The sequence below is a fragment of the Podarcis filfolensis genome, assembly GCF_964270895.1.
Source record: "Podarcis filfolensis genome assembly, chromosome: 3".
Classification (NCBI taxonomy): domain Eukaryota; kingdom Metazoa; phylum Chordata; class Lepidosauria; order Squamata; family Lacertidae; genus Podarcis; species Podarcis filfolensis.
The window spans coordinates 82320649-82333877 of NC_139606.1; the positions used below are offsets into that span (position 1 = coordinate 82320649).

The 13229-nt window shown below is 42.4% G+C and overlaps 1 protein-coding gene across 1 annotated transcript in view; it reads right to left on the reverse strand.

Annotated features, from left to right (window-relative positions):
• Positions 1-9694, reverse strand: part of LOC310759209 (interferon-induced, double-stranded RNA-activated protein kinase-like) — a 29975-nt gene extending 20281 nt beyond the window's left edge. Inside the window, exons 1-7 of the mRNA XM_083606146.1 lie at positions 9196-9694; positions 7493-7611; positions 7160-7249; positions 5301-5427; positions 4779-4873; positions 3689-3845; positions 1960-2087 (exon numbers count right to left, since the gene is read on the reverse strand). Coding sequence (XP_083462272.1) covers positions 1960-2087; positions 3689-3845; positions 4779-4873; positions 5301-5427; positions 7160-7249; positions 7493-7611; positions 9196-9394 — 915 coding nt within the window. The 5' untranslated portion in view covers positions 9395-9694. The remainder of the gene's footprint in view (positions 1-1959; positions 2088-3688; positions 3846-4778; positions 4874-5300; positions 5428-7159; positions 7250-7492; positions 7612-9195) is intronic.
• Positions 9695-13229: the final 3535 nt, after the last annotated feature.

The following is a 13229-nucleotide window of genomic DNA, read 5'->3' on the forward strand; positions in this document are numbered from 1 at the left end:
TCGCTAGGAGAGTTCCCTCCCCCCTCGGTTGTTTTTATAACTGCGCCTCAAAAGGGGTTCTGGTTCAGAGGCATCATGGGGGGGGGAGCATACCTGACTGAATCATTCGTCTTCCAACTTTATCTGAATTCCTTTCATAAAGTGTTATTTTGCAACGGTTATGGTGATGTCTTCGTTTAATTATGTTGCTTTGAATGCATGCTTTATAACTTGACTTTCCTCTGCATTGTTTTATTTTGCATTGCTTTCTCTGATAGTTTGATGTGGGCTGTAAACCTCTTGGAGATTTCTTCTTCTTCTTAGAATTATAAAGCGGCATAGAAATGAATGGATGGATGTTTTGCCGAAACTGGCTTGAGTAATGGGATTAGGGATCCTAGCTGTCTTCCATCTCAGCAGCTCGCCTAGGGCGTTAGGTGGCTTAATCTGGCATTGAGCAGATGCATTCCTCAATTTCAAGGCTCAACTAATGTGAATTGTTATTATTTGTTTGATTTATACCCTGCCCTTCCTCCCAAAGGAGCCCAGGACAGCAGACACTGAGCAGGGGGGACAAAAAACTGCACCTGGGGTTCCCAGATGATCTCCTGTTCTGACATTCGCCGGTCCCACATCTCAGTTTCCATAATGTCGCTATTTCATGTGCCTTCAAATTCATACCCAAGACCATGAACAATGATCGTCATGTATCAGTAGAGGTTGAACAACTCAAGCCACAGTCCTAACCCCAATTAACCTGGGAGTAAGACCCAATGAAGTCAATGGGATGACTAAACATGGTTAGAACTGTGCTTCAGGTTGCAACGTATACGTATCTGGTACAAGCCTTGAAGGGTTGTAATATACAGTATTGTAATGGCACTGTTAGGTCTAACTGCGAAGGAAACTCGAAGAATCAGTCCCAGAATGTAATTGTGCTAGTAACTGGGTCAGTGAGAATTGGTTAAAAAACCTGTCAGTGTCAGCTAATAGCAAAGCCAGATTGATACAAGGCTTACTTTAAGATATGATTTACTAGAGGCTGAAAACTAATACTGTACATGTTTATCATTTTTGAGCTGAGCTTGAAAGAGTGAAATACAGAGAAGTGCCTCTGAGCATGCACAGAATGCCTTTGTTTCCCTACTTCAGGTATGGGGAATGTTTGTCTTTTCAGATGTTGCTGCAAGCACAGCCAATGGCTAGGGATGGTGGGAGCAACATCTGGAGGGTCAACGATTCCCCACACCTGCCATACTTTGCCATGGTAGCTTTCTACATTTGTTACGCCTTTGCCAGTTGCTGTGAGAATTAAATGCACCTGCGATTCTACATCCAGCCCATACATTTAAAGCACATGACTTCCCCTCAAAGAATCCTGGGAATTCCAGTTTGTTAAGGGTGCTGGGAAATGTAGTGTGGTGAGGTGTAAACCATAGTTTCCAGGATTCTTTGGGGAAGCCATGTGCTTTAAATGTATGGTGTGCATGTAGACAGTTGTGAGGTGTGGGACTAGGATCGCTGTCTTTGAGGACAGATGTTTTGTTGAAATAAGTAAATGTTAAGTATTATACAGTAAGTGCTTATAAAGCATGTTGCAGAGAGTACCTCAGTCATCTTTGCAACATTGCTGCAAGGTGGGTCAGTATTGTTGGCATAGACTGTGTATGCCAAAATGGGACAGTGGGTTTTGGCTCCACAATATGACTGAGAAGGTAAAACAAGTACAGCATATCTTTTGAAGTAGGACATAGCCATTAAAGAAGAGATCACCACCCCAGAAATACTTCATAACACATATGTGTTGAACTTCATGCTGTCCCCATTTAGTATGTTAGGAATTTGATTACATGATTTTAAAGCAAAAAAGACTGAGAGCATTTTTAAAAATTTTCTGTGCATAGATGTATCTAGCACTTAAACATCAATTTATTCTTAACCCAAAGGCTTCAGATAATAACCTCCAAATCCAAAGGTTTAAAATTTACAATATTGGTCATATTTTAGCTTTGCACCCAGTTTAGTTCCTGCTAAGCACTCTTCAAATTTTGCATCCATTTCCCGGCTCTGAGCCTCAGTGAACAAAGTCTTCCAGTCACCCACAGCACCTATAAAGAAACAATGAAAAATGAATCTCACTATATATGCCTCCCTATGTAGAGGTTCACAGATCAGATTTATGGTTTTGGAATGTTAAAGCAGAAGGGTGTACTGTCGTGCTTCTCATCCTGCAACCCTATGCACCCTTTCTTGGGATTAAGCAAGGAAGAGCAATACTAGCATGCATCAGAATGGGCTGTTTGGGGATGTGAAGAGTGAGTGACAGAAACATTTGAGGGGTATATGTGTGCATTGTGCATGCAGTTGCAAGGTTTTCTTTTTCAAATTTTTCTGTTTCTTTTAACATCATCATCATCATTATTGAAACACAGCTTTTCCTCCCAAGAGAAGAGAGAAGAGATTTTTGAGAATTAAAAGAAGCGCGCACGCACACACAGACACACACACACCATGAAATATATTATCTTACAATGATGGCTGACATGTTTTTAAGGCAAGATTCTTACTTCCTTGTAATGCACTGGCTACTCTTCTAGTAGCTATATAAGAGAATTTAACATAATTATAATTTCAGTATATTGTAAACTTGTAGAACTCTCAAATCATCTCGCCTGCTGCGAATGTCTCTTATCTTTGCAGCAGGTGAAAAAAACTTATTCTTTTTGGGGGGGGGAGGGGGGGGGAGTCTGACACCAGTCAAGAAAAATGCAAACAGGGGAAGGAGTAGAGAAGCTTGCTTTGCTCTGTGGAAATATTCTGTTGTCTGAAACCAATGGAAAAACAAAAACAAAATTGGAAGCTTATCCCTGTCAAAATGGTTTTGGTTAAAGAAACGTGATGTGGTAGCATTGTAAAGAATAGTGTGGTTTAAATTACACAGTGAAGTAATTTATACTGTGGCTAATTGGTTTACAGTTAGAGCACTTAGGCATTATTTCTATCCCAACCTACTTGCAAATAAGCCCCACTGAATTCCAGCTATCCCACTGTGCACTCCTATGCTTGTCCACTTAGAACCTTTCAAGTTCAATAGGATCCCCAACTCCCAGATCACGTAGACCACCATTCACAGTTTTAACTGTCTTGTTATTGACATAATAAAACATGAGCTGCCCTGGGCTCATGGTTTTTATGCCTCTTACTCTACATCAGGCTTCCTCAACCTCAGCCCTCCGGATGTTTTTGGCCTACAACTCCCATGATCCCTAGCTAGCAGGACCAGTGGTCAGGGATGATGGGAACTGTAGTCTCAAAACATCTGGAGGGCCGAGGTTGAGGAAGCCTGCTCTACATAGTTGGATATCATTGGTAGGAAAGAATGCAGAAAACTGATATCACAGCACAAGTAGCTTCCACTTTTGCAGACTAATTTGCCTATTTAAAGTATGACATGTGTAAATTATTCTGGACAATAAGACGTTCTTGTTCTAATGTTAGCAAGAAAATGAGAATGGTCTTACAGAGGCTTTATAAGGGTTCTTAGTGCTTTTGAACTTTGGTTCTATATGTGGGATGGGAGAGAGAAAGAAGGAAATGGGTCAAAACTATTTTGGTTTTTTCCATAAATGGCACCACTAGAGGGTGCTTGTGTTACTGGAAGAAATAGAATTCATTGTAAACTAGTGGCATAAAATCAATACTGCAGTACCTTTCCTGAAAAGGACAGGAGCAAACCGACCATATGTTTCTTCAGATTTACTGCTCATTGCTTGGAATGTAGAGCTCTCTGCAACAGATTTAATCATTTCATCCGACAGAGGTAGTTCATAAAATTCAGCTATTCGCTTCACTCCTTCGTGAAGATTCTGGAAAATAACAATAAAGTTAGTTATGACTTCATAAATATAATTGCTACTAAGGTAGATTTCTAAGTTAGAATCAGCCCTAAGATTCAAGAATGGGGCAGGCTGAACATCTGAATAAATATATTCATAAGTGAAAGTGCTTTACCTATTCTAAAAAGGTGCATCTGATATTAGCAAAATAAGTGCAGCGTGAAAGGAAGCACAGAAACATTGTCACAGCAAAGGTGCATCATTTATAACTTTCTATTTGTTTCTGTAACATATTCCTTGAAAAGCATTCCCCCCACAAATATCTGCTATCCATTTTTTTTCCATTTCCAGTGTGCCATGTTCAATCATCTATATTCCTTTTAACTCATAAATGTTTGAGATGATTAAAAGTTTGGAACACTACTTCTGATAAACTTACTTAGCCTGTGAATGAGCACACCCAGAGAGTTTACACCACAATACTTAATCAGACTGGCATATTGGTGTGCTTAGTATTTAATGAACTGCAGGATTGCCATTTATTTTTTAATTTTAAAACATTTAAAATATCCAAACCTGCTAAAGGGAAAAAACAAAACACACACACAATACTCACGCACTTAACAAAAGCAGTTGTGGCAGAAGAAAAGTCAAAATATAAAACTGTCAGAAACACAGCAGAAAGTACTTGGCAGCATGATGAGAAAGAACTTCCAAACCTCAGTCAAAAATGAATGCATTTTAAAGAATTATTAACTACAGGTTTATTAAGGAAAAGAAAACCAAAGGCAATGAGGAGGGAGGGAAAGGGAGCAGAAACAGAAAAGCAAAACAATGCCTCTCCCTTTACCAATTCAACAACCATCAATACACCTGTCTTAATTTCCACATACAGCTAGATTAGGCCATCTAAGAAAATGAAGGCACAACAAAATCATTAACTCAATTTCTAAGAATGCTCACTTCTTTCAGCTCTTCAAATGTGATGATCATGACATTTTCGTCATCCATATGTTTGTCCCAAGCAAGAGCATGGTCAAAGTAGGATTTCCAACAAACTGAAATGAAATGCAAACAGCATATTTCATAGCCAGGGGGAAATAAAAAACAAAAATGACATCAGTTGCTGGCAAAAGGTGCACATATCCTACAATGAAAATACAACACTTCATTCATTCCGTTTCACCCAACACTGATAAACACCAGCCATTTTATGACATGTAAAATCTGTACACAAATCATCAGGTGTTGAAAAGATGCCTAAATTCATATTACCCATCAGTGATGAGTCTGGCTATCCACCACTATCTGAAGGACAGCTACTGATGATGCAAGTCTGAGTAAAAGAAATATCAACTGGGCTTTTCCCTGCAATCAAGAGTCCTGGTGATCTGAAACTTGTTTGCCTTTCATCTGAACAGAAGCTCTACACAAATACTTTGAGGGAAGTTTCAGAAATACAGAAAGAGAGAACTTTTAACCTACCTTCGCCGCTCATGAACATTTGAAAAAAATCATCCCAAGAGCTGACATTTGGAAGAACAGGGTTTTTGTTGTAAAAATGGTAATAGGATACAGCGGCATCTTTGGGGTTTCGAAATACTACCAACATCTATTTAAAAAGAAAAAAAAGAGATATTAGATTTTGTTGGAACCTCCCCTGTGCAAACATCTCTAACTTTCTGGAGCTGACACATCAAGGAGGCCATTGGCCCCTACCTAAGGCAGAGCTTTTAAGCTCTGTGCCTTGCTCTGGAAGGGACCCTCTCACACAGGCTCTACATGGATCCCACAATTTCTCACAGGAGCCTCCAGGAGCCCATGTGTGAGACCTTCCCAGAGCCCAATAAGAAAGGCTGAGAGCTTAAAATCTCTTTGTGTGACAGGAAAAGTGCTTTAGAGCTCTCTGCCTTGTGTGCATTTAATTTGTGTCATTGCATGCTGGCCAGGCACCATACAAGTAAAGCTGTTATTCCGCAAGTTAAACGCAGACAAGTTGCAAGTCAACAGTATTTATATAGAGTAAGCCTGCAACTTGAGCTCATTTAGCTTTACGCAAGTGGCAAAATATTTTTTTAAAAAATTAAAAGAGGGCAGGGCTCTGGGGGAAATGACTTCAGCAGTCCCAACTACCATTTAACCCATGGTGTTTTGACTATATCCAGTTTTGGCATTAGGTGTGATCCCCAGAACATGGGTTGCAGACATAGTGTACTGAAAGTAACATATCAGTGCAAACTGAAATTGAAATGTTGAAAAAGCTGGTGCCTAAAAATGTTGTCTGTTCTTGCCCATCTCGCTTTAACTGGTTGTGGGGAGAGACCTGTGTTTCTGGGATATAACAGACTGCCACAACAAAAGGCAGGAAGTTTAGCAAAAGTAGACATCGCTTCCAATAACATTTTGCCTTGGAGGATAGCTTTTGCTCTATAGTGCCCTCATTGGAATTTCCCCCAAGTAAAACTGAGTACGAGACGCGGGTGGCGCTGTGGGTAAAAGCCTCAGCGCCTAGGGCTTGCTGATCGAAAGGTCGGCGGTTCGAATCCCCGCGGCGGGGTGCGCTCCTGTTGCTCGGTCCCAGCACCTGCCAACCTAGCAGTTTGAAAGCACCCCCGGGTGCAGGTAGATAAATAGGGACCGCTTACTGGCGGGAAGGTAAACGGCGTTTCCGTGTGCTGCGCTGGCTCGCCAGATGCAGCTTGTCACGCTGGCCACGTGACCCAGAAGTGTCTCTGGACAGCACTGGCCCCCGGCCTCTTGAGTGAGATGGGCGCACAACCCTAGAGTCTGTCAAGACTGGCCCATACGGGCAGGAGTACCTTTACCTTTACCTTAAAACTGCGTATCTAATTCTGAGGAAGAAGATGGGGAAAAGGAGATTTTCTACATTATTCTGTGGCTTGGCTCATCAGACCCGCATGTGAAGAGAACAGTTTCAAAGGTCCCTTACCTCACACAGAGATTACAGATAAAGGAGCACCTTTGCCTCCAGCTATGCAAAGAATGGAGTGGGTCCAGATTTAGTTGTACCCAGGTCCCATTGAAATCAATGGGTTTAGTCATGAGTAACTAAGCCAAAGCAGGAGAGAGCAATCCAAACCAGCCAGGAGAGCCGCGCAGAGGAACAACTCTGCTCAGTCCTCAGACAAATCTTCAGCCCAGTCTGAGGGAGGGTTGGAATGCTCTGTTAGCCTGGATTTAGGCCAACTGATGTAGAATTTGCTTTGACAATATGACAAGAGCTGTCAAATTAAGATACCTATACTATATTAAGTACTCAGTATTGTGATTAAATGCTGTTAGAGTATTCGGCAATCATAATAGTAGTGAAGCTAGTCACTTACCTTCACCTTATTCTCAAAAAAAGATTTGGGAATATTATCATAATGAAAATGTGTAGAAAAAATACGTGGAGAAGGCTGCTTGTCCATGTCCTAGAATAAGAATTAGAGGAATGTTAACTTTGTTGTTGTTTCAGGATCTAGAGGGGTTGTTTTTCCTCTTCTTTTTATTGAGCTTTATAATTTAAAAAAAACAACAACAACTTTGAGTAACATATTGACAGAAGAAGAATAACAAACTAAACAAAGGGAGTACATGACCATTTGGATCTCTTCAAGTTGTACAATTCATTGATTCTAGGTATTCACTTCTCACCCTCCCACCCTTTACCCTACCTGAACTTTTGTGGGCGGTCCAAATTCAAGCATTTGTAGGTTTTCTAGTGGTGGTAAGTCCTTGTAACTTGGGATTGCGGCTACCATGTCATTTACCATTTGGAGCACCCAGTTAGTACCTGCAACATAAAAGCAAGTGAGACATATATGAATCACAAGAGCATAAGCTGCACAACCAAATGCACAGTCATGTTCATATATGGCAGTCGGCTTAAATCATAGGTCTTCAACCAGTGGGTTGGGAGCTGCAGGTGGGTAACAAGGTGACACCAGGTAAGTCATGACAAAGCTGTCGCCATCATGCAAGCTGTAAACAAACTGTAACGGGTCAAGACTTTGAAAGTGAAGGGAAACACTTCTTTTGGAATGAAAGCTTCATTGTGGGAGAATCCGAGGAGCTTCTTCATGTTTCATCCAACAAAGGGGCAAGAAAGAGCACTTGTCATTTACATTAGATTCTAAGGGTGAGGAACCTTTTCCATGAATCCTGTTTGTTTTCAGGAGGGTTGACATTAGGCGGGAACTAGAGTCACAGAGGAGTGAATTAAAATGGCAGAGAAGGTGGCACAAGGTGGAAGAAAGTGAACAAAGTACAAAAGAAAGTGAGAGGGAGACAGAAAGACAATACCAGCAGATAAAAGGAAGTAAAAGAAGGTGAAAAGGGGGCACAGGTATTTGAGAAAGTAAGAGCTGCTTCTCCCACAAAGGGCCAACAAATAGCAGAAAACCCTCACTAATACTCCAGTTGCCCCTTCAGAAGTGACTCCCCCTGATTAAAAAAGGAACAACACAGGTTTGTTTGCTCTAACTGCAACAGAAGGTACTTCCACATGACAGCTTATTCATTGTGGATGCAGGTGCTCATGCATGTAGGTTTTCAATGGCATCCAAAATCCCCAATTAAGCACAATAAAACATGGAAATGATAAATCCAGATTAAATGGCTGTTGCCACCACGCAAGCCCCTTGGCTGGCCCTGGAGACTGCAGTCTTTTATTCCCTCTTCTTATGTGAGAGACATTCCTCCCCACTTGGCCCCAGCCCAGCCTTGCCACATCCTCCTCCCCACCTGCTGTTGGTACAGTGGCGTAGCGTGGGGGGTGCAGGGGGGGCCGGCCGCACCGGGCGCAACATCTGGGGGTTAGGGTTAGGTGGCGCAAATCCACGGGTTAGGGGGCGCAAATTACTTGCCTTGCCCCGGGTGCTGACAACCCACGCTACGCCACTGTGTTGGTAACATGTTGCCTGGCTTTGGAAGAGACTATCTTTTCCATTTCAGAAGCCTCACTGAGCCACATGGAGGATGGGTTGTAGCCAAGGACTTATGAGGCACACATCTCCTCTCCACATAAAAGAGGGCCTTGAGTCGCTGCTCATGGCTGTTGTGGGGTGCTCAGCCACTAAGGAAAGAGTCAATCCAGGCACCCCAAAATGTATTCACCTGGGACCCATTTCAGTTCATATTGGGTATCAAATAAACACTGGCTTCCTTGTTCAAACTTTAATAGAAGGCACTTCCACACAACAGGTTATTCATTGTGGAGTCAAAATCCCCATTTACTATTTACGAAAAGCACAACGAAACATGGAAACTGTAAATCCAGATTGCATGGGGGAAATAAACATATGAATCGTATGTGGTCAGATAGCAATTGGTAACCAAATCCATTCCCCTTTAATTCCATTAAAAGCTGGATACTCACCGCATTTTGGATAAGCAACAATCAGCCTATCGTCCTTTCTCGCTTCCATGGTTTCCAGTGCTTCAAAGGTCCCAGGAGTACAAAGTTTTGGATACAGCACTCCTCTGTAAGTAAACAGCAGCTCCTCATTCTCCTCCACTTGAAGCGTAGCAAAAAGATTCTCTACTATTTTCACAAGACTTGTCTTTTTCTGGGCCATCTTGTTGACTGCCTCAGTCTTGTCACAACCTCTTTTAAAAGGCAGATTTGGTTCTGCGTGACCAGAAGTTGTACAATAAAAGTATATAGCAGAAGATGAAGCAATTCTGAATCACAAACACTCGCACGCTATGCTCTCATTGACCTCTGAGAGTTTGCAAACTTTGTTCTCATTTGCCTCTGACTTGGAACAGCCCCATTTTCTGGATATGTAAATTACACAATATCTGAGGGGCTGGGCAGGGCGTTTCTCAGAGGAAAAACCACGTGACATTGCAACACCAGAGGCCCTGTAGGGGAAGAAAAGCAGACTGAAACCAAAAGGGTATTCTTCTTTTAGGATTCTTTGGGAACTCTGTGACACAAACTTTATAGGTCTTAAAAGTCTGGACGTTTTTCATTTCCTCAAGAATTTGAAAGTGCATTAAACATGGTAAAAAACACAAAGTAAAATGCGTTCTTTCATTGCTCAATCCTAGGCACATAAACTTGGAACTAAACTTGGAAAAGTCAGAGAACTTAAATTCTTATTTGTAAAAATGTGTTTGCCAGTTCGGCAGCCACTTAAAGGTAAAGGTACCCCTGCCCGTACGGGCCAGTCTTGACAGACTCTAGGGTTGTGCGCTCATCTCACTCTATAGGCCGGGAGCCAGCACTGTCCGCAGACACTTCAGGGTCACGTGGCCAGCGTGACACGCTGCATCTGGCGAGCCAGCGCAGCACACGGAACGCCGTTTACCTTCCCGCTGGTAAGCGGTCCCTATTTATCTACTTGCACCCAGGGGTGCTTTCGAACTGCTAGGTTGGCAGGCGCTGGGACCGAACGACGGGAGCGCACCCCGCCGTGGGGATTCGAACTGCCAACCATGCGATCGGCAAGTCCTAGGCGCTGAGGTTTTACCCACAGCGCCACCCGCGTCCCTTCTGCAGCCACTTACCCACTTTCAAAGATGATGGAACTAAAAATGCCCAGATTTGAGGGGCATTCAAGGAGAAGAGGGAGAGAAAGTTGCATTTGCGCTTATGCAAGTTCTTCTGTGGATGCAATTAAAAACATTAACCGTGCTCCCTACATATACAGTGGTACCTCGGGTTACATACGCCTCGGGTTACATACGCTTCAGGTTACAGACTCCGCTAACCCAGAAATAGTGCTTCAGGTTAAGAACCTTGCTTCAGGATGAGAACAGAAATCGTGCTGTGGCGGCGCGGCGGCAGCGGGAGGCCCCATTAGTTAAAGTGGTGCTTCAGGTTAAGAACAGTTTCAGGTTAAGAACGGACCTCCGGAACAAATTAAGTACTTAACCTGAGGTACCACTGTATGTGACTCCCAGAAGTAAGCCCTATTGTGCTCAATGTGACTTACTCCCAGGTAAAGGAGTGCCTGAGAGTAAAACATATACGCTAAGTATGACTTATGGGTTGCCATGTACATTTACAAACTTTTATTATGGTAACAAGTCTGCATACTTTACAGTGTTAAATAGTATTTGCAAAAGGAGAAGTCTGATGGTAACTATATATCAAACTGGTGAGGCCGTAGCAGCATCCAGTCGCTTAAAATAAACATGTTTGCTTTACAGCTGACGTTCTCAGCATATCAAAAAGCTTTAATATAACAGGATTACCAAATAGCAGGTCACGAAGATTTTCTCAAGGAAACCAAACCTTCTCTGAAACTGGCCATGTTCTGCATTTTCATTCATCAGGTTAATCTTTCAAAGGTTTTGTTAAGTCCCCTTTTGGGACAAATGAGTTGTGAAAGGGGGTTTAGGTGGCTTATTCCAGCTAAACTTTAACCCATTCCCAACAGGGCATTTGGTGGTCAACATCCCTGTGGGAAGTGCATTGCTATATTTTAATGTTGTGATTTTATTCATGTATCTTTCTTACCTCTAAGACACCTTGTAAGGACTTGTATTCTGAAAGGTCTGAATGTTTGTCCCATATTCTTGAATTAATACATTCTGGTTTGCAAATCAAATTGGTTGTATCTCATTGGCAACATGCTGAGAACACCAAAATATGATGTTGCTGCTCCCCCTCCCATAACCAATTTTTTTGTCTTCCGAGCAAAAGCTGAAAACTTACTTATCCCTAAAGGCCATGTCATAGAGAAAAATTATCCCGTAACCATTTTCTACTCACAGTTATTACATTTTTAACCTGGTAGAGGCATTTCTCAGACAACCCAGCTGATTTTCTCTTCACACATATTCTTCATAATACGGTAACAGTAATAATAATAATAATAATAATAATAATAATAATAATAATAATTTATACCCTGCCCATTTGGCTGGGTTTTCCCAGACACCTGGGTGGCTCGCAATAGAATATTAAAAACACAATTAAAAACACACGTTATCTGGTGAGACATTCTGCTATGCTAGCCAATATGTCAGACTGGCCTGCATATAACTGTGGGAATGTTCAGGGGTGCAGGAGAGGATATATTGTGAGATTATATCCTAATCCAACTTGTGCTAACAAGTTCCCAAAATATCAGCAGAGTTTATAGACATTCCCCTTTAAGTTCGCAACGGTAACGCTTGCACAGGTTCGCTAGAACCTCTATAATAATTACTCTGGTAATTTCCCCTTTGTTCCCTCTTAAAATGCAAGACACGACACAGTCTTTATAAAAGTATAAAAGAGTTTACTCACGTTCTGTTCACAATATGATCCCAGAAGGCAGACAGGCTTAAAAAGGTTACATGCATTCGGAATCTATCTTATAGCAAGATAGTCCTTTCCTCCTCTCTTGGCTGGGAGCCAAGAGAGCATCCTTAGATGTTTCCTCATCAAAGGAAGATGGCAGAGAGAGAGATAGCTGCCTACCCTGTGCTTTTATCATTTACCTGCACAGGTGAGGCCACACCCACCTCTGGTCACATGCGGAGGAAGTCCGTCCCCAGGAAGTTTACCTGCTTGCTAGACAGACATCCCTCCCCATGTTCTAACATGTACACTCTAGGAATGTTGTCATTGACTGCTCCTGTGTTTACATCCCACAATAACTGTAACTCTTCTCATGCTTTTATATCTGAAGAGTCTACACACAATAAATTCAATGTCGCACTCTTTAGATTGTTCCATCAGCACAAGCATTTCAGTTTGCCAGACAGAACAATCCCTCCTCTCCTTCACCTGATTCTCCCCCCCCCCCAACAAATTTTGGAAAGGGCATGGGAGTGCGCGGGGGAAGGAGAGAGGGGAAAGCCTTGCTTTGCAGGCAGAAGTCATTGCACACAGCTTCCACTGGTGGGATTTTTTAGGTGAATATCATCCAACAAAAGAAACTGGTTTCATCCTTGGAGCTTCTGGCCTGGTCTTGTCACCGCCCAGCTTGGTCGCTAGCAGAGCCCCCACCCCCGGTTGTTTTTATAACTGCGCCTCAAAATGGGTTCTGGTTCAGAGGCATCGGGGGGGCGGCATACCAGACTGAATCATTGGTCATCTAACTTTATCTGACTCCCTTTAATAAAGTGTTATTTTGCAACGGTTATGGTAATGTCTTAATTTTATTATGTTGCTTTGAATGCATGCTTTATAACTTGACTTTCCTCCGCAATGTTTTATTTTGCATTGCTTTCTTTGATGGTTTGATGTGGGCTGTAAACCTCTTGGAGATTTCCTCTTCTTAGAATTATGAAGCGGCATAGAAATGAATGAATGGATGTTTTGCTGAAACTGGCTTGAGTAATGGGGTTAGGGATCCTAGCTGTCTTCCATCTCAGTGGCATGCCCAGGGGCGAACAAAGGCGTCGTGACACCCGGGGCAGCAAACCGCTACGTACAGCGCATGTTACGTACAGCGCATGTATGCGACGCTG